Consider the following 23,573-nt stretch of genomic DNA (forward strand, 5'->3'; position numbering starts at 1 on the left):
CATGATAAGGAGTTGTATCAAATGCTTCAAACTAGCAGCACTGTCATGGTACCCATGCCCACCAAACACGTCAGTGAGTCAGGCAGGCAGCAACAGGATAGTTCCCCAAGTCTTAATGGACAACCTTCCAGCGACAGAGGTTGTAACATTCATTTCTGCACCTTGGGAGTAGTTTATTCATCACTAAAATGTGCGTGTAATGCACAACACAAAATCAAGGCAGAGGAGGTGGTGAAAATTTGTCATCTTCTCGCTCTAGATTTTTTGCATTCATATAAAGCATATTCTGCACCAAATGTACAAGACTTCGACTTGTTCAGTGTATGCAATGCATGTTTGAAACACACCTATATAGCCTTTGACTCCTCTGGTGCAGGCCTTGTGTATATGAATGAGGACAGAAAACAGATATACATTGTCATGCATAGGCAGCCACATAACAGAGGAAAAACAGAACCACAGGTATGAAAATTTAACCAATCATCATTTAATTTAGCACAGTAAAAACTTCTTTACATATGTACATCTACTGACACACTTACACCAAAGAAAAAAGGACGGCAGAAAAATCATGACTGCTATCCCTCAATTATTATTTTTTTTACATAAAGCAAAATATATAGAGAAAATACACATTCTGCCTGTGCTTCCCGCCTGACATTGCCAATATCCTGCCAGTGTTAAACAGTTTTGGCAATGAGCTTCCAACAGTCCTGCAAGCCTCATATTCACAACGCTCTGCAGGCCTAAAATTCTGTTTTAATTGCCAGCCATCTCCTTAGAAGATGTAAAGCAACACAACAAACTAATTAATGCTTTACAAATTAATTACATTAATTACAAACAACAATTAATTTACAAATTAATGCTTTACAGTGCTGACCAAGTCTAGGAATGATCAAATCCTCCTCCTAAGAACTTCTCTCAGATAAGTAAAAGGCCATATTCAGCTACGTACAGATTGCTCCTTCAATTCACAACTTAATGGATCAGGTCTCCTTAGGGCTGGTTGCTCTCCAAGGGCATCCTTGACTAACACAAATTAAGATGTTACCTTGGCCTCCTCTTGTGACAATGACTTTAGCATACGCTGTGTGTTTGGTAACGTACAAATCACAGAAACCCTGTTGTTGAAAGCTCAACCAACTAAAGAAGACCACTACAGCGCAATTAGGATGAGCATACATGTAAATATACTCATTTACCAACTTGCTTCTTGCAAGCATGTTAAATAGGGTTCTTTTCTTTACTAACTTTATAATCTAACCATCAAGAATATATACAATATACAACCTTAGTCAAAACAAACAGTCAAGTGTTTATGAAGTACAGTAAAAAAAAAAAGTCAGGCTAGAAAGCAGTAAATCAGTTACCAAGAGGAAAAATATTACACGTGAAACAAAGACTTGCTTTCCTGTTTGTGCTTTAACATGCTCCTGACCAAAAGTCACTGCAAGGCAAAACCTTCATCATGCTCTATGGCACAGAGGATCTGTTTCTTTAGTATATCTTTACTGCTGTACCTGGGGAGGTAGAGAATGTAGCTGCAGGTACTAACTCGAGGAAGAAAATTATCTGGATTTTCCCATCTAGGATCTTCAATAGTAAATCGTAAATATTCCAGTCCTAAGGCAGGGATTCGATCAGATCCTGACAAAAAAGCTAAACAAAGGGGGATGGAACAAAGGCAAGTTAGCAAATTAAAAACAAACAAACAAGAAAATGTCATCTGTGGATGAAAAACATATGAAGGAAAATCAGTGTAAACATAACTATTTCCATAAGCTAATTGTTTTGTGTTGCTCAATTTGTACCCAATTATAATAAATTCTCTTGCTGATTTGTAATAATTACAAACCATCTTCTACTTTAACTTATATAGGCTTTGTGGATGAGAAAACCCAGGCTAGGTTTGATCTTCTACCTTTAAAAAGGATGAGGTAGCTTCCTTTGAGAAAGCTAAACTGCTTGTGTCAGCATGCAAGTTGAGGCCTCTGACCAACAACTGATATCCACAAAAGTAAGGGGTAAGGTAATTGCAAGATTTGAGGGTGTCAGATGCCTTTAAGCAAGCTTCAAGGGAGGTGAGAAGGGTCAGACCTGTGTCTGTATTATTCTTAGCATTAATCCTTTGTGGCTTTCACTAGAAAATGGGGGGAAAATCATGCTGAAAAGCAGTTTGGATCTACAGTAGTTTTCACACACAAACGTCTAGATGTATCTTGTGAGAGAGAGAGAGAGAAAAGGGCTATAGAAAAGTTTAGAATGTCTGAATATTACCAAGAAACTTTTTCTTTTTTTCTTCTGGGAGCCTGAAAAACACAGTCCAAAAATTCCTGATGGTTTGATGTGACTCTTGATAGTTTCTGTATATCACATTCTGTTAAAGAGATAAAAATAAAACTGGCTTTGTTATTTCCATTTTTATTTAAAGCAACAACAGTTTATCTGATAAATTTTATAATCCTGTTCATAGATGTTCAAATCCTCTTGACTGGAATCTGCTTGTTCATTTGTCTTTCAAAGATCCATATGACAATCCTTGAGCTACAATTTAATTTTTATCCCCCTATTTTCTTGTACCTAGTGTGGATTAGAAACAGACTCAAACCAATGTTACAAATGATTAAAAGAGTCCCTTGAGCTACTATGTTTGTGTTCCTGACCTACACATTCAATAAGAGAGCAGGACTGAAGGAGGTTTTGCTCAGCAAACACCTTGTGCAAACCAGCAGAAAGCCCCTCTGCTTGTATCCAATACCTTTTGCAGCAGATGCCAGTCATATGTTGCGTGTCCCAGGAGAAGAACTTGGAGCTCAACAGGGAGAAACATCTTCCAGCTTCTAGCTGGACAGCCTCTTAAAAAACCTTGCATAAAGTCCTCAAATGGCTTCCGCACTGATTCATTGAATATGTAATTCACGTATAAGTCAACAAATTCCTTCCTGCAAAAATATTTTGATTCAAACAAGTAACACAAGATGTGACTTTTGAAAAAGAGAAATACATAGAACTCTTTGTTTCCTTTTTCTTTACTCCGTTTGACCTGCTTTATTTTCAAAACTCTTTACTGAAAGCAGTCACCTGCATAACTCAGGCCATAGACTTGCTCTGTGTCCTCTGTGCTGAGGTTAATATTAACACAAATCCTCATTGACAGATTGCTCCTCTTCCATCACGTACAAGATATGTTTCATACAAATAACTAAGCAGGGAATATTTTGCTCATTAAAAAAATCTTACAGAGGTGTACCTGTACCTGATCTCCCAAACAAGTTGTCTGTATTTCCCTGAAAATGCTGTTCAGGGACATTTTACATATTTGTTAGGAACTTCCCTGAAAAGACCAGGTATCCCTGCATATGCCAACGTCAGGATGACCAGGGATCCCTAAACTGCTGATGTCTGGCACACAGACAGCATAAAGAGCAAGAACTGAAAGCAAACAAGTTATTGGACTGAGATGAACAGCACAATGTTGATGCTCAGTATTTTCAAGGAATATGTGGGGATGAGTATAGATACGACATTTTGTATACTCATAAGAGATAACAGGATAAGAAAAATAAAACTGACCTGTTTTGCTTAGTGACAGGGATGTTGGTACCGTTTTCTTTAAGGTCAACCACGGAACCTCCTTCTTCCAGTAGCTGCACAGAAAACGAAAATATTGGATGCCATATTTCTTACACATAATAGGCATATGTGAGCTATATCTGTTACTCTTTCTTTCTGCAGGGCTTGACCCAGCAGTCTCGCTACTTTGTGTTTACAGACAAGTTTTTGTATCATTTGCAGTGGGATACTGTCTTGCCTCAGTTACATGGTCGGCACATCTAAATGACACAGTGGCATCTTACCACGAAGGTCATGTCCTGGCTCTCAAGCTCATCCTCAGATTCTTCATTCAAAATATTCTGAAGATTCCTTTCAAGAAAAAAAAAAAAAAAAAAAAAGGAAAAATAGAGAAGAGACATTAAGACGATTCGTCACACACTCAGATTCTGCTGAAAAGCATCCTTTGACAAGCAGTATTTAAATGCACATGCATACAGAGTACTTGTACTCACACAGAACCTCCATAATGTGGCCCTAAACTGATTTATACACTTGGGTTCTACAATTGCCATGACTTAAGGGCAAATGCCTTGATTGCAAAGGATTCCAAGCAAGACCATCTCCATGCTCTGTGGGGATTTTACAGAGAACAATTACAGTGGCAAGTGGGCTCAGACCACAGCTTTATCCTTCCAAAGACCATCTAGTAAGGAATTACGTGTGCATCTGGGATGCATCTGGATGATCTGGGAGAACTGCTTTATAGAACAGTGTCTCTCCAAGCATTGCTGGCAACCCGCAGTATACTGAGGGCTTTTCTGCACATTGACACAGTCACTGGCTCTAGGGAAAAGGTTCCTATCAACTGTTGATAGCACTTGTGTGTAAGCCAGGCTTCAGGTACCTAGGAGCTTTATGCTGGTGGCAGCAGCACCTCTTCCTGCAGTATCAGCCTGTTATCTCCTTTCTCAGTATGTGGGAACCCTGCACCTTGGTTCTCAGATTTGACGTGACTGCAGCATAGGTTAATACTGCGCTCATCACTGCCTACTTTAAAATCATTGTAGAAATTAGTAATAAATAGTTAAATAAATAAGGTTGTTGTTTCAAGTCTAAAGTACAGCTTGAAGTATTTATGAACCATGTATTGCTAGTGTGGACTTAAGCTCACATGGAGTGGCATCCCTACTGCTTCCAGCGTTCAGGACTTGACTTTTTTTGTTTTGTTGATGCCAGCAGCTGTTTGATAGCTGTACTCCTGGCCAAGGAGCCTCCTTGGAAACACTGTGGTTTGTAGCAGCCCGGCAATGGCAAATATCATTGCCGCAGGTGTACCTAACACTGCTTTCATGATTTCTGTGCACATCACCAAACCAGGAGAGCTGCCTGAACTGTAGTTTCACCACAAATTAGGAAATCCCTTAGGCATCTCCCAGCTTAGGACACTCTTAGCTTGTACCTGCCGACTGCTGGCATCAGCTCCTTCAGATCCTCCAGGGTGGGCGCGACGTTCAACATCTTCTTGAAGAGCGCGGCGGGGAAAGGGAAGGGCACATGGCACTTGTTATACACAGCCATCCCACACAGGATCCCGATCAGGACAAACGTGTCGTCGTGGCTTGGCACCTAGTTAAAAATAAAAGCAGAAGAAGTCCTAACTTTGTCTTTCCTGAAGCCCATTTCCCTCGCAGCGGGGCTGCTGCGCCGCCTTACCTGAGCGGGGAACCAGAGCAGCCGGGACAGGTAGTGGCGGAAGGCACCGCTCTGGGGGTCGCTGAAAGCCCTGGCGGCGACGGTGAAGAACTCCCGGGACACCCCGTTGAGATCCTGCCCCGCCTCGCCCACGAACACCACCTGCGGGCCGCGGGGAGAGCCCGGTGAGGCGAGGACCCGAGCGCCGCCCGGAACCCATCGCGCCCTGCCCGCCGCGCAGCCCGGCGCGTCCCGCCTCAGCACCGCGGCGCGGCCGCCATGTTGCGGGCCGGGCGCGGGGCCGTGGCGGCGCTGAGGCGGGCGGCGGGGAGCCGCGGGGCGGGCGGGCAGGGCGGCGGGCAGGGGCCGGGGCTGGAGCCCTCCCTGCTGCGCTTCTTGGTGTGCCCGCTCTCCAAGCGGCCGCTGAGGTGAGCGGGGGGGGCCGAGCGGGCGCTGAAGGGCAAAGCTAAGTTGTTCGCCTCTCCCTTCGAGTTATTATTATTGTTGTTTTTTTCTCTTTCTTGGCTGCCCAGGTACGACGAGTCGGCTAACGAGCTCGTCAACGAGGAGCTGGGCATCGCCTACCCTGTCATCGATGGCATCCCCAACATGATCCCGGAGGCGGCCAGGAGAACGCAGAAGCAGGCTGAGGCCGTGAAGGAGACCTCAGGGCCCGCCGGGCCCCAGCAGTGAGGCGATGGCAGGAGGCGGCGTGCTGCCCTCCCTGCCCACGCTGACCGTCCTCGTCCCGCTCCTGTCCCTAGCAGGCCTGTTCTACGCCGCCGCGGTGGACGAGACCTTCCCGCAGGGCTGCACCAGCACCAACAGCTTGTGTTTCTACAGCCTCCTCCTTCCCATTACTATACCAGTTTATGTGTTCTTCCACCTGTGGACCTGGATGGGGATTAAGCTTTTCAGGCACAACTAGTGCAGTGCGTTTGCTAACCCCCCCCCCATGCTTCTCTAGAGCAACACAGTTTAATTTCACAGGGCGCTACAGTTGATTTGAGAGAGTTCCCAGCTGGCCCTAGTGACTGTCACTTTTCCTAGTGGTATCTGGAACTGTATAAAGTCTGCTGCAGCAAGCCCATTACTTAATTACTGCTAAGGAAGATAGAGAGGAAGACTAACAAGAAGCATTAACTCTTTCTAGCATCTCTCTTCAAGAACGTTCTCTGTTTCTAATGGTACTACTGAAAATCTTATAGGTGGCAGTTATCTTTGTTAGATAAGACAGCACGCGTTTTGAAATAACAGATAATAAGCAATGACAACGTGGCAGTATGAGTCTCTCTTTGAGTCATGAAGCTGTAATTCTGTTCATATGTCTTGAAGTGATGTGTGTATTGAAATGTATTTGTCCCACTGTCAGAAGAACATAAAATAAACTAGGCTGATGTTTAATAACAAGCTCTGAGTTAAATGAAAAAATTTACTTGGGATGACACCCATGACTGTACATCCAGCAACTGCTTGCTTTTGTGTTTTTTTTTTTGTTTGTTTGTTTGTTTTTTTGTAAGAAGAAGACGGGCAAACAAAAGCATTGCTTGCTGCCCAGAAAAGATGTATTTGTGCATCTAGGGGTTTTGTTGTGCAGAATCATCTACAACATATTTCAGTGTCTATTTCAGAGATTTATGTCCTTATTGTATTTGTTAAGTGTGTCTGAGTGCACACGTTTGATAGCCATGCTGGGTCAGCTTCATTAAAGAAACGTCTCCTGACAGGTTGGAGGAAAAACAACTTACTGAGCCCAGGATTTAGTAGCCAAGTCAGCAGCTACAAATACTACATACATATATAGGGTATCTTTCCCCTTAACACAATCTCTTCCTCAGCATCTTCAGTAGAGAGCAAACAGAAGATACTTCTGCTAAATACTTCAACCTTCCCTGTTCCCGTTTACAGTAAGACTAGAGAGTGGAGTGACAGAATGTCCTTTACCTGCTGAACACTTCAGAAATGAAGCACGAAGTTGTAAGTGTTGCAGATCTTAGTAGTAGTGTCTATAGACAGTAGTGTCTGTTGGTGAGACACTAATCAAATTGACCAAGTAGCTGCTGTGCAAATAATGGTGTGATCTATAGTATGAAAGGCAGCGTGCAGAAGAGGTGTATTTGAAGGCTGACTAGCCAACATCTGGGAACTTGTTGGGGCTCCTTCTATGATCAGTGGAGAGAGGCTCATCTAGAGGATAGTACAGAGCACAAGCCTTATTTTCAGTGTAAGAAGTTCCCTTTTTAGCTGTTGTACTAAGGAGGGGGAAGGAAGAGGAGCTCTAGAAGCTATTTGTGAATCTTTTCCTAAATGTATAGGAAGGAAAAGCTTTGACAGCTCTGGCCAGCAAGAAGTCTCACCTGGGAAGAAACAGAATCAGATAATGCCTAGGTGCAGTACCAGACTGACAGCCCTTGTGTTGGTGACAGAACACAGGCACGTGGTCCTCAGCTCTGGGCAGGTGCTTGGATCCCACGTCAGCCAGCTAACTGCTTTTGCAGGGCAGGGCTAGTATTGAAGAAAACCAGCCTAGAGTCTTCAAAATCATTGTAGCAGTAATAGTGATGGACTTTGCCAATTACCAGTTTCCTGAGCAATCCTATTACATTATCCCAAAGCAGCTTCACAGTAAATAGCACTGCCACTTGGATTTAAATTATGCCCAGAAAGCCTAATGGCTACCTGGAACAGGAATGTAAAATACTACCCTCCTGATTTACTTTACATCCCCGGTGGAACTTCCTTATAATACTTCAGAACAGTGCAGTAATACATTTAGAGCTAATAAAACAACATATTTTGATATCTTACTGTTAACATCCTGTTGAACTCATCCTTTCGTGCTGTCATTAGAGGCCGTATGTCATGCAGAAGGTGTTCTCGTCTGACATGTAAAATAAAGGGTGCCTCGCATAAAAAGCCTAGCTGTTGAAGAATTACATAACCATTCATTAGAAGTGCGTTTCTCTCTTCTAAATTGTAAAAAATAAATACATAAATTGGTCACACTTACAAACTCATTACATGTGTACAGACTGTCACAATCTAAATAATGAACCTGGATCTTGTCGTGCATGTCAAAGATGCATGGATATTTGATCAGCATCCCTAGAGTACTCTGAAATATGTCCCGATGAAACATCACCTGAAATCACAAAGAAGAGAAGACATGATGATTTTTTACTCGCAAGATGAGAGTTTGGGGGTACGTGTAGAGATTGAACTGCCATCATCTATTTCTGAAAAAGGCCTTTGGTGTGTACGTGACCGCTATACCAACAGAATATGAACACTCTACCAACATACCTGTACATGTACCAACATGTACATACTTTGTACATGAACACTATGCCAACAGAGAGGCACGCTTCATAAAAGTGGCTTCTAACCACTAGCATGAATGGGAAACCGATAAGGAGGCATCTGAATTTTTGCAGAACTGTCTGTGTAGGCAGACATGCATTACAGTATCCCAGGAATAAAACAGTAAGTTTATTCCTTGGGCTTCCTTTCTGGGCTGCAAGCTCACATTGCCAGCTCACATCAAGCTTCTCGTCAAACAGCATCCCCAGGTCCTTCTCCTCAGGGCTGCTCTCAGTCCATTCTCCCAGCCTGTATTTGTGCTTGGGGTTGCCCTGGCCCAGATACAGGACCTTGCACTTGGCCTTGTTGAATCTCATGAAGTTCACACACACCCACCTCTCAACCCCATCAAGGTCCCCCTGGACCTTGTAAAAATAGTAAAAATGTCCTGGACACCCAAGTTAGACATATTGTTATTAAAAGTGAAGAAGTGAACCATTTCACAGATTTTAATATTATTAACACTGCTTTTAGATATAAGTAAATGGAAGTGCTCAATAGGGTTTCTCCATAAAAGTTTAAAGAGATCTCACAATAATTCTGTTAATTAAATATCATAAAATCTAGAAGTATACAAGCAGCATAGCAACCATCCTTCACACTCCTATTTCATACTCATCACCAGTTTGAAGCAAACAGATCTAAGCTGTTGGGAACAGCCCTGACTCTCTGAACCCTCTGAACCAGGGAGTCATCAAAGGAAAGGTACTATTGTAGCTGCTGAAATATTGAGACTGTAAATGGCTTGCATGATTTAGGACAGCCAGAGGAGTGGGAAAGTGCACTGTCACTTGGGTAGAGTTTAGAGTTGACTTCCATATATATTGATTTACAAAACAGCAGAATAAGTGTTTTGTGCTGCTCTAGGATTTTATACTTACTTCATGTCTCCTGTTGAATAAATATTTGACAATCCTTTTCGCTTCAGGCACATAGAAGTTGTCTTCTTGTAGTCTGAAGCCAGCCCTGGTGTTCACCTGCATTGATAGACACAATATGAAAGGCAGAACTGCTGAGCTATGCATCTGTAAGCAGGACAGGACTAAGGAGAAACAGGACTCTCAGCAGAAATAGCTCTGAGACCCGTCACAGAAATGGAAGTATAGAAACACTACAACACTATAGAAGCACTCAACAGTGGCAAGTCACAGAAAACCATGTAAAAACTTGCAGGAACATGATTTTCATTTACAACAAAGACTCGTTACCAAGATTGCAACATGAACGGTATTTTTGTCACTTTGTCTGTCATGTTGCAAGAGAATCTGAAGTTCCTCACTCACTTGCATGTTTGTTGCCTGACAAAGATGTGATTTTGGGAGGGAAAGTGACCATGTAAAGCTGCAAATGATGTCACCGCTTACTGAGGAGTACCCTCCTGCACTTGAGTTTTATCCGGTGAATAGATTTAACAGTATAAACTTAGAGGTCCAAGTCTGCATTCTCAGCCAAAAGGATACTGAATCCTGAACCAAGTTTATCAGTTCTCTGATTCACACTGAGTGCATGCTTGAGCTTTCCCCTCTCCTAAACTTTGAAAACCTCAGCAAGAGAAAGGATGTTTTTTTTTTTTTTTTTTTTTTTTTGAGAAGAATACAGCTATTGTCCCCTCTCTTCCCCTTATTCACATGCAGCTAAACACGTTATAATTCTTCTGTTTCAGAAAACTTCTCAGGTAACAGGCTCTTAAAGCATCCTACAGTATTGCTGTGACAGCCATGCTGTGCCAAATAGGTGGGCCATCATGTAAATGCTGTGAGCAGTTACTGGGGTGAGGGATCTCTCTACCAGGCACCACTGTGCTGCTTTTACATGGCAAGGGCTTGGTAGCGGGGGGATGCAGGGGTGGCCTCTGTGAGGAGCCCAGAAGCTGCCCTATGTCAGATAAGAGCCAGTTTCACCTGCCTCCAAAAGGGCCCCTCCGCTTTGCCCATGATGATAATTGGTGGGTGATCTGCCCGTCCTTATCTCAACCCTAGAGCCCTTTCCATCGTATTTCTCCCCTTTTTTCTTTCAGGAGGGGAAGTCAGAGAGCCGTTGTGGTGTGCAACTGCATAGCATGGTAAAACCACCAGCTACACCCATAGCTCAACATGCATCAAGGCATGCAGTCCTCACTGAAAGCATTCCCTCCCACCTTGAGGCTATAACATGCTTCAGTTCTTCATTTGTGCTCTAGGTGATCATGTTTGGCAGGGGCTTTGGACTAGATGATCTTCAGAGGTCCCTTCCAACCTCAACCATGATTCATTTCTACAGTCAGCCAGGCACTGCTCAAGAGCATGATTTGGGGTAGGTAGCGTGACAGTAATAGGTAGGTAGTGGGACAACTCAACTCCTTCAAAGACATGCTAAAAAGATTCCTGAAGGAATGTCAAAGCACCATGTTTCCTCATAAGAAGGAAACACAGAAAATTCAACAAAGAAAAATGATTGAAATATTCTAAATCATACTGATACATCCTTTCTAATCTGGATCCAATCACTTTCTCACCTGGTAAAGAATATGCAGTATTTGCAAAGCCTCTTGCAGTCCAATGGGAGTCTCGTGTCGAAAGACATATATTTGCAACAGTCCATTATATATGAAAAACCGAGACATTACATTCTGCGAAAGCTTCTGATATATACAGACCAGATTCTTGAAAGATAATGTGTCTAGATTTGACCACAGGCATTCTGTAAATAAAACAACAGCTAGTAAGATATCCACCACAGGTAACATGCAAATAACTACTTTTTTTTTTTTTTTGGATTAAGTTGCATTTTCCATTCTTATCAACTGAACAAAACAAAATGCTTAATTTCATAGTACAAAACTAGTAAACCTCAGATTGAAAAACACTGTTTTTCTTGTGCCTGCTTTTTCTGTAGTAGTCCCCATATTTGCGTTTCTACCAAAAGCAATTCTTCCAGGCTGAACTCTGGAACAAATTACATCAACAATACTATTTCTTGCTCCACAGCCCAAAATGACCAAACATTTAATCATTCAATTCCATCAACTTCCAACCCTACCAAGAACTTTCCGGTCCTTCTTCTGGAGCTTCAAAATGGCTTTTGCTAACAGCTGGAGAAAATGGTAAGAGCTATCATCATCTCCCTGAAGAATAAAAGGCAAAATCAAGTAGACTCTGAAATTTTCTGGTGAGATGGGAGAGGAAGACAATGATGACAGCAAATTCGCAATTCCATTTTGCACCTTCAGAACAAAAAAAAAAAAAAAAAAAAAGAAAAGAAAAGAAAAAAAAAAGGATTAAAAATGCAATTGTGTTATGCCAAAACAATCTATGATTTAGGTTAGCACAGAATTCGTTTCATTCACAAATCTTCCTTCATACACTAGGTCTAGGATACTACCTTTAAATTCAATTCCTGAATTAGTCAGTTTTCTGATTGATTTTGGGTAACTCATTCATCCACTTATTTCCCCCAGTAGAAGACAGACAACTTCTTTCTGGGGTAATTCTGCCATCATTTCTCTTCATTGGGAAGCCTGGCAGCTTTTTGTAAAACGTCTTATTCCCTACACTAAGACTTTCATAAAACTTCACCTCTCCAGGATTCAGCTTCAGCAGAGACAACAAACAAACTCTTCAAGAAGCTTCCTGAAAGGTTGTTTGTTTTTTTTTTCCATAGGATCATTCAGGTTGGAAAAGACCCCTAAGATCATCTAGTCCAACCTTTAACCTAGTCCTAAAGCCCACCACTAAACTATGCTACTAAGGTCTAAATCTAAGGCTTCTTGAAGACCTCCAGGGATGGTGACTCAACCACTTCCCTGGACAGCCCATTCCAATGCCACACAACCCTTCTGGTAAAGAAATTTCTCCTAATATCCAACCTACACCTTCACTGGCACAATTGAGGCCATTTCCCCCTCATTGTATCACTTGGTGCTTGGGAGAAGAGACCAATCCTCACCTTGCTACAACCTCGTTTGAGGTAATTGTAAAGTACAATAAGGTCTCCCCTGAGCCTTCTCTTCTCCAAGCTAAACAACCCCAGCTCCCTCAGCCACTCAGAACAAGTCATAAGACTTCTTCTCTAGACCCTTCACCTGCTTTGTTGCCCTTGTTTGGGCACACTACGGCACTACAATGTCTTTCTTGTAGCAAGAGGCCCAAAACTGAACACAGTTTTCAAGGTGCAGCCCAGAACCAAGTACAGGGAGGGGGGCGGAGGCAATATCTTCCCTGGTCCTGCGGGCCACACTATTTCTGATACAAGCCAGGATGCTGTTGGCCTTGTTGAACCTCATACAGCTGGCCTGATCCCATCAACCCAGCCTATCCAGAGTTCTCTGCAGAACCTTCCTACCCTCGAGCAGATCAACACTCACACCTAACTTGGTGTCATCAACAAACTTACTGAGGGTGCACTCGATCCCCTCATCCAGATAATTGATAAAGATATTGAAGAAAAGTGGCCCCAGTACTGAGGCCTGGGGGACTCCACTAGTGACCGGCCTCCAACTGGATTTAACTCCATTCACCATGACTCTTTGGGCCCAGACATCCAGTCAGTCTTTAACCCAACAAAGCATACACCAGTCCAGGCCTTGAGCTGCCAGCTTCTTCAGGAGAATGCTGCATGAAACAGTATCATAAGCCTTACTAAAGTCTAGCTAGACCACATCCACAGCCTTTCCCTCATCCACTGAGCACATCACCTTATCGTAGAAGGAGATCAGGTTCCTCAGCCTTTGATAAACCCATGCCAGTCAGCACGATCACTTGGCTGTCCTCTAAGTGCTGTGAGATGACACTCAAGATCATCTGCATCATGAGCTTCCTTGGCACTGAACTCAGACTGACAGGCCTGTAGTTTCCCAGATCTTCCTTCTAGCCCTTCTTGTAAATGGGCATCCTATTTGCTAGCCTCCAGTCAGCTGGGACCTCCCCTGATAGCCAGGACCACTAATAAATGATGGAAAGCAGCTTGGTGAGCACTCCCACCCACTCCTTCAGTACCTTCAGGTGGATTCCATCTGGCCTCATACATTTGCATACATCTAAGTGGAATAGTAGGTCACTAACTACTTCCTCGTGGATTATGAGGGCTTCATTCTGCTCTGCATCCCTGTCTACCAGCTCAGGGGGCTGAATAGCTGGAGAACAACTGATCTTGCTGCTAAAGACTTAGGCAAAGAAGGCATTAAGTACCTCAGCCTTTCCTCATCTCTTATCAGTATGTTTCCCTCCACATCCAATAAAGGATGGAGATTCTCCTTAGTCCTCCTTTTCTTGTTTATGTATTTATAAAATAATTTTTATCATCTTTAATAGCAATAGCCAGAATGAGCTCAAATTGGGCTTTGACCTTTGTAATTTTGTCCCTGTACAGCCTCATGACATCTTTGTAGTCCTCGTGAGTTACCTGCCCTTTCTTCCAAAGGTCATAAACCCTCTTTTTCTTTCTAAGCTCTAGCTGCAGCTCCCTGTTCAGCCAGGCCAGTTTTCTTTCATGCTGGCTCATTTTTTGGCACATGGGGACGGGCTGCTCCTGTGCCTTTAGGATTTCTTTCTTGAAGAGCATCCAGTCTTCCTGGACTCTTTTGTCCTTCAGAACTGCCTCCCAAGGGACTCCACCAACTGGCCTCATTACCAGGCTGAAGTCTGCCCTCCAGAAGTCCAAGGTGACAGTTCTGGTAACCCCCTTCCTTACTTTTCCAAGAATTGAAAGCTCTGTTATTTCATGATCACTGTGGCACTTCCACGCGCTCTAGAAACCTCCTAGACTGTTTCCTCTGTGCTGGGTTGTATTTCCAGCAGACATCTGATAAGTTGAAGTCCCCCATGAGAACAAAGGCTAGCAATTACGAAACTTGTCCCAGCTGTTTGTAGATAATTCGTCTGCTTCTTCGGCCTAGTTAGGCACTCTATAACAGATGCCCACCAGGACATCTGCCTCATTGGCCTTCCCTCTGATTCTCAGTCATAAACATTCAACCCTGTCATCGCCGTTATTAATCTCAAGACAACCCAAATGCTTCCTAACATAATGCTACCCCACCACTTCTCCTTCCTTTTGTGATTTCTAACCTGTCAATATCCCTCATGCCTTTGGTACCACATGGTTCTTCATCCCCTACCTCAACAGGGGTGGTAGACCAATGGACCTTGCTAGCACACTGTTCTTTAACCATTGTCATATCACCCCTAGGCTTGTCTCTGTCAAGCCTGGTTTTATCCCCTTCCCCTTTCAAATCTAATTTAAAGCCTTATCAGCGAGCCCTGCTAACTCCTGAGCAAAGATCCTTTTTTCCCCTTAGAGACAGGTGAACACCATCCAGTGCCAGCAGGCCTGGTGTCTTGTGAAATGACTGATGGTCAAAAATTCCAAAGTTCTGCTGGTGACACCAGGCTTGGAGCCAGATACTGATTCGCTGACTTTTCCTATTCTTCAACTCATCAATTCCTGCAACTGGAGAGAGGGGAAAACACCACCTGTACTCCTGACCTCTCAACAACTATGTCACAAGGCCCTGAAATCTCTTTTGATTGTCCTCAGACTTGGTCTTGAAGCTTCATCTCTGTGCACTTGAAAAATAACTGACAGGTAATAGTCTGAGGGCCAAACCAGGGCAAGAAGCTTTCTCTTCACATCCCTAATCCGGGCCCTGGGGAGGCAGCAGACCTCCCTGTGAAGCAGGTCTGGTCTGCACATTGGGCCTTCTGTTCCCTTCAGAAGGGAGTCTCCCACAACAGTGACCTATCTTTTTGTCTTGGTGGGAGCTATTTTAATGCAGGTGATGTTTGTGTCACATCCAAGCCAGATGTACCGCATTCCCCAGTGTTGCTCAGATCGACCTGCAAAGCTTCACACCTATTGTGCACGGGCACCTAAGAAGGTGGGAAGTTCCTACGGGGATGAGCCTGCTGCGCCAGACCCGGACTTGTTGCCATTGCCCCTTATTCTCTAGTCAGTGCATGTGAGAAATGCCTTGCATGCCCTGATTCCCCGCTCTGCTGCAGAACACCTCTGTCCTGCATTTGCTTTGTTTGTGAAAGACTGGGAAAACCTAAACCTCTGGGGAAAATAGCAGTCAGACCTAGAGCTCCTTGGTGTCCGTGTAGTGAGAATTCTTACATCAAATTCTTACCTCCTGGTAGAGTAATGTCTTGCTGCTGATCTTCTTATAAAAGCATTGCACTGCTCTCATGTCTACACCTGAAATTTCTTTGGAAGTTTTGAAATGTGTGTCTCTGTCACAAAGGAAAAAAAAAATCAAATGAGTTGTTTTTTATTACTGACTGAACAGTGAAGCACCCTAACATCAGAAAATACTTAAAATTAAGCCCCAACTCCAGTGAGTACAGCTTCACCTGTTTTATAAAGATATTCTCACTGTGGTGTGTCCTCATTGATATTCTGTCATTCCCATCTTGTGTAGTGATGCACTGTTAATAACTGTTAATAACAGGCTTGCTTGTACTTCACCCAAAAATGAATTGCACTTCAGTGCTGGGAGGAGCTATTATGGACTGTAATAAAGTGGGAGCCGTAATATTGCCTCACAAGATTAAAATCATCCATCAGTTGTCAGTATGGGATGGTCTGCTAGAATATCAGCTTCTACAGCAAATTTTGGTAGGAACTACAGGATAAAAAATAATTTTAGTTCAGGCTTTTCCTTGAAAATGCAGACTTGCTTCTTGCAAATTCAGATGCAACTATTCTTCTCTACATACATAGCTTACAATAACACTTTGTGATCAGTTTATGTTAAGCAAATATTTTTTATGTCTATGTCAGCACACATTACCCCTTCTCCAGGAAGCTTCCATTGATGCAAGCCTCAGATGAAAAGATCAGTCTGATATTCCTGAGTAATGAAAAAAAAAAAAAAAAAAAAAAAAAAAAGCAAAGAAAAAAAACAATCCTTTGAACAAAAGTAGCAACTTCATTATTTAATTCTGAAAGAACAAAAGCCATGTGTACAAGTGTATCTCCACATAACCAAATAAAAAATCTTAACAACACTATATTGAGAGCTTTTACTCAGTCTCCAGACTGGTTTAACTTTGTCAGCTCTTCACCAATTTAACAACCAATTATTGCAATGAGAAGGACTGGCTTCCAAAACCAGGCAGTACATCTGTTCTGTTCTTTCAAAAGGGTTATCAAGGGGCTGTTGCTTATGAACACACGTTTTTCCTATGCAAAAATGAAGTAAGAATTTCTGGTACAAGATATGGCCCTCAGCTAAATTCTCGAACATCAGTTCCTATAACAGTCCTCAAAGAATAGTAATTTTTAGGGAAAATTATATGTAGGGAAAAAAAAAATCAACACCAGCATTCTGACTTACTTTTTTATAGCTTCCCAGCGTTTTGAACGGGAATTAGGAATCCATGCATCCACTTCATTCTCCTTCAGAGTTGCAATTCCATTCAAAGGATAGGAGTTCTGTATGGAATGCATGAATATGTGATGAAATTTAAGGTATAGCAGATGTGATTCTTTTTTTCAAGTCAATCACTACAAGAACATCTCAGCCTAAATATAAATAAATTAATGGTCATCCAGCATGACCCAGATGCAGAAAACATAGAACAGAAATATAATTGCAATACAAGTCTGTTTCTGATGTAGGCATGAAAAGAACTGCAAAGAGACTTATCTTTAGTTGGAGCATTAAAAGCAGAATAGAACAATCAAAAGCTTCCAACAGTATTGTGAACAATGGTAAAACTACAAGCTGTAAACAAATATGTACATACCCTTTCCTTCAAACAAAGCACAATACTCTCATTTTCTTCTGATGTAGTTTTAATCACCTTTTGTGAGGTATTGTTTTCTGTGAAAGAATAAAAAGGTTTTCAAACAGTTGAAAACAGTAATTGTTACATAGAGTTCAGTGCACAGAGGTGGCATATTAAAAAAAAAAAAAAAAGACAGCAGCTGTCTATCTAAAAGTTGATTCCTTGAGGCCATTACTCATGGTGATAAATCAAATAGCAAATAGATTTACACATTGCTAGACTGTGTTTGGGACTATCGAGCAAGCATGAGATAACAGCCTAAGCAACTATAAGCCATCAGCTTTCTAGTGTAAACTGGAAATCAAGAAACCAGACTGAACTGAACAAATTAATACAGTTTGTACACATCTGCACTGTTCATTACCCTGACAGGATTTTCCATTATCCACTGGTGAATTGATGGGAAGTGGTATCAATTGATTAGCTGTTCTCTCATTTCCCAGCTGTCCTTCATCAGAACCAAATAAATAGACTTTGTCCAAGGAGGGGACATAGACCAGGGTGTGCTGTCTGTTCAGAAAAAGAAAAATGGTCAGAATAAGTTAACACCTCTGAGCTAGTTAGAGTACAATTTACAAATATGTTTTCAGAGGGGATAGCTGAGGCTTGTCTTTAGAAGTCATGACAGTCCAGCCATAGAGTCCCTTTAACTGAAGCCATAGGACCCTTTCATTCTATAAACATAGTAAAAAAAGTAAAAAAATACAGACTTAAATTTCCTATACTATCCCCGAATGTTTATGGTTTACCCTGGTTCTGCATTAAAAAAAAATAATAAAAAAAAAATGTTATGCCTTGCTAACTTCCTTCCATTTTTTCCAAGTGCAATTTCCATACTGCTGAGTCTGATTCAAAACCCAGGAAATTCAACGGGAGATTTTTTCTGTTCCAGTTCCAAAAAGGCAGAATGAAACTGGGTCATTTTCACTATTTCTTGGTTCTTTCTAAGGTTCCACCCAGTCTTTTGAATTAGATTGGAACTCGATGACTTTTCTGACTTAGCCTTTTGACAGTCTTCTGTCCTTTGGAACCCAGCACATCCTTCATTTCTTGGAAGAGCAAGAGCCAAGGACTCCTGCTGGTTTTTGCAGCCCTCTCACCCTGCTTGGCACTGGCTGAGGGTCCTGATTTCACGTGGTTTTTGGCAGAAGGGTGGCCTGATCAGGAAGATCCCTGAGAGAGCTGAGCATACAGGGATTTGAACATATTGGTGACTTTCATCCCTGCTGTTCTTCAGTGATTTCCCTAAAACTCAGACCTCGAAAGACATTTTATTAAGGTACTTTCCTACCTTCCACAGGCAACCTGCGAAACTCTTGCTCCCCACAGCTCAGCCACTACACGAGGTTTTAGTTCATTCCGGGTGGAGTTGTGGCCAAGCTGGCCAGCCCCTCCTGCTCCAAACGTGCACACCAAGCCATCCTTGAAGATGAAGAAACAAACAACAGGATCTCTGCATTATTAACAGCATTCAGATGGTCACCATCAAGAGAGAGACCCAGCAAGACACAATATGCATTATGGGCCTTTTCTCAAAACATCCCTCATTCAAACACAGTTCACTTCTCATCAAGACTAATCTGATGCTGTTTTTATGCCCAAATCCTTTAACTCCTGAAAAGAAAAAAAAAAGAAAAAAAGAAAAAAAAATTCCTGAGAATAACTACCTCTTGTTTAAGAATTTTATTGTATGAGTTAAACCTAGTGAATGACCTATTGCTCTCATTTACTCACAGTATGCTATATATATATAAAAAAAGAAAGTATGTTTAAAAAGTATGAAGTGTTGAACTGCTTCTCTTTGCCCCAGGATTCTCATTCACCATCTCTCTCCCTGTTTATGCAGATGATATGAATCTGAGCAAAGGCCAATTTTCCCACTACCACAGTTAGTCTGCCTTCAGGATCATCTCCAGAGTCTGATGGAAGCAAGCGTTGCCATTCCAATTTCTCTGTGTTGAGTTTTAACAGTGCATCTTTTCTCCCAGCATTTCTCAGGTGCTGAGTTTCAATTTCAGACTCACCTTGGAGAGAACTGCAGTATGATCTGCCCCACATGAGATAAATACAGTCTTCCAGTGCTCTAATGCTTCAATGTATGATGGGTAGTCCTTGTCTGGAAAGAAAATAGAGCATAGATAAAGTGAAAGCATACTGAAGTGTAGAAATAAAGATTTAGAAACTTTTTTTAATTTTTTTTTATTTTTATTTTTTTTTCATTTTACAGTCCTATCTTACAGCAATTCATATATTTGTGACTTGGTTTCAAGGTTTTTTTTCTACCCTCCACTATAACATTCTCTTTCTCATAATGTTCTGTCTGGTTCATAGTTTTTTCTCTGTTCAGTTACACTAGGTCTGAAACAAAATGCAACACTTTCAGGTTTGTTGGCCAAAAGGTACTTGGCCTCAAAACATCTGAATTTCAAGGAGTTGAACATATTCAACAACTTCAGGTTCTTTCTGGCTAAGGCAACTCTGCTCTTGCCTTCCATGTTTGAAGACAGTGGGTGACTTCAATTATTTTCTCACCTTATTTTCACAGAAAATAAAAGAAGGCAAAGAGGTATAAAATGAATTTCTTTCACACGAGATTGCCTGGAAAGAGACATATGGTTTTAGGAGCCCAGGCTACCCACTTGGCCACATAAAATGATGACAAAATGATCTGTAGATATATAATATCTAAATCCCTTGACCCTTCATGCATTTTCTGGTCAGGATGCAATAGCTTCAAAAGAAAAAACTTATCTAGATATACTCACTTCCAAAGTCCCTACCACCCACTGCTGTTCCAAAGAGATTTGGCACTCTAGAACAATTCCTGTGTGTGCAGAAAGTTCACTGAGCAGGAAAATACCTTTCTATTGCTTTGCTCTCAAACTGCTTTATTTTCTTACCTTCTGTGTGTCCGAGTCCCAGCTGTCCAAAGTCGTTCTTTCCCCAGGAGTACACAGCTCCAGAGAGTGACACAGCAACGCTGTGAGCTCCTCCAGCAGCAATTTGAGCAAGTGGGATGCCCTTTAGTCCTTTCACCAGCTGCGGTGTGGGGGTGAGTGTGACTTGTCTCCCCACTCCAAGCTGTCCACGGGTGTTCTGGCCCCAGGTAAAGAGCTCACCTCCTTCACACGTGGAACAAAAGAAAACAGCTCTGTGTCATGCTTCCCCTGAGTCTTTGTACTTTGGGAGTGGGAGTGAGAATCAGTGCTGGTTTCAGAGATCTGGCTCCTAAGTGCTAGGAGTGCAGAAGCAGCAACAGCCCAATCTCCCTGTCTGCTTCTGCCCCCTTCAGGGCAGTACCATGCTGCCTGTGTGACTCACTGCAGCAAGAGCAAAAGCAGGGTGTTGCCTCTATTGCCATACTTTTATGAAGCAAAGAGCTCAAATTTAAAAATGTGCAGGTCTGGTGAGAGTAGGGTGGGGCTGCCACGTCTGCTCTCCACAACGCACCTTTGAGGAGGGGCAGTGCTAAGGAATTGGGGAAGGACAGATCTGCAGGTCCCCGAGAGCTGGGGAGGAAGGGCAGTGCTGACAGAGAGCAGTTTGTGTCCCCTATCCACTGCTCATTACTCACTGGTGGTGTCACTAACTACTGAACACAGTTCAAGGTCTCCCTTCTGAGCGAGCCTGTCAAATGGGACTCCCATTTGGAGAAGAGGTGTGCATAAAAGAGACTACCTCTGCACAGTGCCATGGAGTGATGGTCCCCACAGGTTATTTGAACAACTTCTTGGTTTCCCAGTTCTTTCACCAGCCTACGAAGATAAGGAAAAATACCACATCAAAACAGATGCTGTGCCATGAGACTAAGTAAAAGGAGGAGGATCCTCTGCTCACCACGTCCTAGGATGTTTAGCAGTACTTATATAGAAAAATATCGGTCGTCTCTCAGTTGGTTCACCCTGCTCTTACACAAGCCTCCTTCAGCTGCACTAACTGATTTGATTGTGGTTCGTGACTGAGGAAGCTGAAAGAGAATCAGTCTCATTCCTGGGCAAGTTAAGAGCAAATTCCATAAATGATATCCTGCTATTTCATTTGTAGATGCTGGTCACCCTCACGGATTAACCAGAAGGTGGTGAGGTTTAGGTGGGCCTGGGTCTTTCACACACAGCTTTCCTAAACCACACGTAGTTCGCATGTCATTTGCAAACTGGTGTATCTATTTATCCTTACTGAGTCCTGAGAGGAACCTGTACCGTCAGTATCTCAAACAGCTCAGATCTTAGTGTTACCCTTGAGATCAGAGCATTTCTTGCTGGTTAAAAAAAAAAAAAAAAAAAAAAGAGAAAGTTCTGAGTTTTAGAAATGCAAGTATTCTTGTTTCCTTTTTGCAGTAAGAGCATGCCTAAGTTTCTTGACTGTTACCTTTAGGAAAAGGAGGCCATGTTCTATAACCATTGCAATGCATATCTTCACCCTGAGGAAGCTTCTTCTTACCTTGGCTTAAAGCAGTTATCCGAAGATGCAGCCCAGTCTTTGGAAAGCTTCCCATCACAGGAGAAAAGGGGTGTATGTGTTTCATCACAGTTTGGACATTTCGCCTTCTCCTTTCTCTGCAGCTGCACTTGTTCTACAGCACAGATAAAGACAGGCATGGCAGTCACACTAAGGAAGCAGGCACCTCAACCATCTCTGCTCCTTCCCCAGTATCTCCGTGTGCTACTGCTTTCACCGAGAGTTTCTGCTCCTTGGGAAGAAGAGCAACAAGCATAGGCAATATTTTCCCATGTCACTTGGGGCTTCAGTGTCCTATGCACTACTTTGTTGTCCACCAGCCACTCCCCTGGCTGTCACTGGAAGACACTTCTCCATCTCTCAGATACAGGCTCTGAATACAATCACTGACATGTCAGCAGAAGCACACGGATACTTTTGCACAGCCGTGGAGAGTATCCAAGGGAAAAAAAAAAAAAAAAAAAAAAAAAAGCACTTCCTGAGTTATCTGACTGCCCTAGATCTGTCACACGCTTGGGCACAGGTTGCCTCGAAGCCAGATATTTTGCAAGCAGCAAAATTCACACCTCGGCCGTCCCACCGCCCACCCTTCTCACCTCCCCAGCTCAACCAACATCATGCAGCCAGGCAGGGGCATCTTTCCCCATCACCCCCGTCTCCTCCCCGTCCCCTGGCTCCTGGCAGGGTCCCTGTCCCCCCACCCCCGGTACGCCGCCGGGTCCCCCCCCAGCACCTCCCGCTGCCGCCGGCTGCTGCTTGGGGCTGCGCTTCTGCTTCCCGGCCCGCTGCCGCCGCTGCTGCCGCTGCTTTGTCCTTCTCCCGGCCATACCGTGATAGCAAGCAGCCTGCTACCGCTAGGCTGAGCCCGAGGCAGCTGTTTTATCCCTGCTCCCCGCCCCAGCCAGCCCCAGCTTTCGGGAAACGAAAGCGAAAGCGAAAGCCGGGAGCCCCAGCAGCCGGGATGCTGCCGCCTGGAGGTGCTGAGCTGGGAAACGGGGATCTGCGCTCGAAAGGCTTTCCATTCTCACTTGTCCTCTGCTGTTGTCTGCTAAATCTCCCCCCCTGCCTCTAAAGGAGAGCACACGCAGGGCTACGTGACCGCCTTGTAGGATAAATGACGCCCGTGTTAGGGATCAGATGCATGGAAAGACGTAAGAGCATCTTCATTGTATTCCCGATACCTTTAACCGATGCTTAAAAGAAATCATGCTGCTGAATGCTGAGCACAGCTGGGAGGATAGCAGGGTAAGATGTGCTGTGAAAGTAGCACTAGGGACGTGATTTTACAGATTCTTACTGGCGTTGAGTGAAATGCTGCAGAAAAAAAAAATAATTACTGAGACAACAGAAGTGTTTAATGTGATACATTTAAATGAAGCAGAATGGAGTGAACAAAAAGGCACAGAAAGTCAATGTGGTGAAAAATAACAACAGGGTGGAGACAGAGAACACAGCCCTTTGACAGGGCTGGGGCAATGCTGTCCAGGGCAGGGCCCAGCCCAGGTCCTGCAGCACTCAGCATTAACCAGGGAAATGCTGTGAGGCTTGGGACACCAAAGCACAAGCCACAAAAGCACAGTCAAGTCCCTCTGCACCAGCAGATGAGCTCATCTGTCATCCAAAGAGAGCAAAGGAGCTCCAGACAGAGGCACAGGAATGAAGAGACTTGAGGGGAGAAGAGGAAAAGGTCAGTCACTAAAGTTCTTTCTTTCCTTTTGGAGCTACATCCATGAAGGT

At 43.2% G+C, this 23,573-nt stretch overlaps 2 protein-coding genes across 2 annotated transcripts; one reads left to right on the forward strand and one right to left on the reverse strand.

Moving 5' to 3' along the window:
* Window positions 1–537: 537 nt before the first annotated feature.
* On the reverse strand, window positions 538–22,663 carry LOC116488556 (probable E3 ubiquitin-protein ligase HERC3). The gene is made up of 24 exons (XM_032186212.1): window positions 22,570–22,663; window positions 21,819–21,951; window positions 21,057–21,133; window positions 20,279–20,500; window positions 19,403–19,494; window positions 18,670–18,800; window positions 17,743–17,888; window positions 17,337–17,413; window positions 16,925–17,022; window positions 16,379–16,438; window positions 15,716–15,818; window positions 11,629–11,812; window positions 11,105–11,289; window positions 9,492–9,587; window positions 8,261–8,392; window positions 8,042–8,172; window positions 7,388–7,502; window positions 5,272–5,562; window positions 5,018–5,184; window positions 3,861–3,927; window positions 3,577–3,650; window positions 2,762–2,945; window positions 2,281–2,380; window positions 538–1,662 (listed from the first exon to the last, which is right to left on the reverse strand). The coding sequence occupies exons 1-24, from the start codon at window positions 22,661–22,663 to the stop codon at window positions 1,448–1,450; spliced, it is 3,174 nt and encodes a 1,057-aa protein (XP_032042103.1). The 3' UTR covers window positions 538–1,447.
* PIGY (phosphatidylinositol glycan anchor biosynthesis class Y) lies at window positions 5,880–6,660 on the forward strand. The gene has a single exon (XM_032187304.1). The coding sequence runs from the start codon at window positions 5,948–5,950 to the stop codon at window positions 6,176–6,178; it is 231 nt and encodes a 76-aa protein (XP_032043195.1). The 5' UTR covers window positions 5,880–5,947; the 3' UTR covers window positions 6,179–6,660.
* Window positions 22,664–23,573: the final 910 nt, after the last annotated feature.

Source organism: Aythya fuligula, chromosome 4 (assembly GCF_009819795.1).
Source record: "Aythya fuligula isolate bAytFul2 chromosome 4, bAytFul2.pri, whole genome shotgun sequence".
Taxonomy (NCBI): Eukaryota; Metazoa; Chordata; class Aves; order Anseriformes; family Anatidae; genus Aythya; species Aythya fuligula.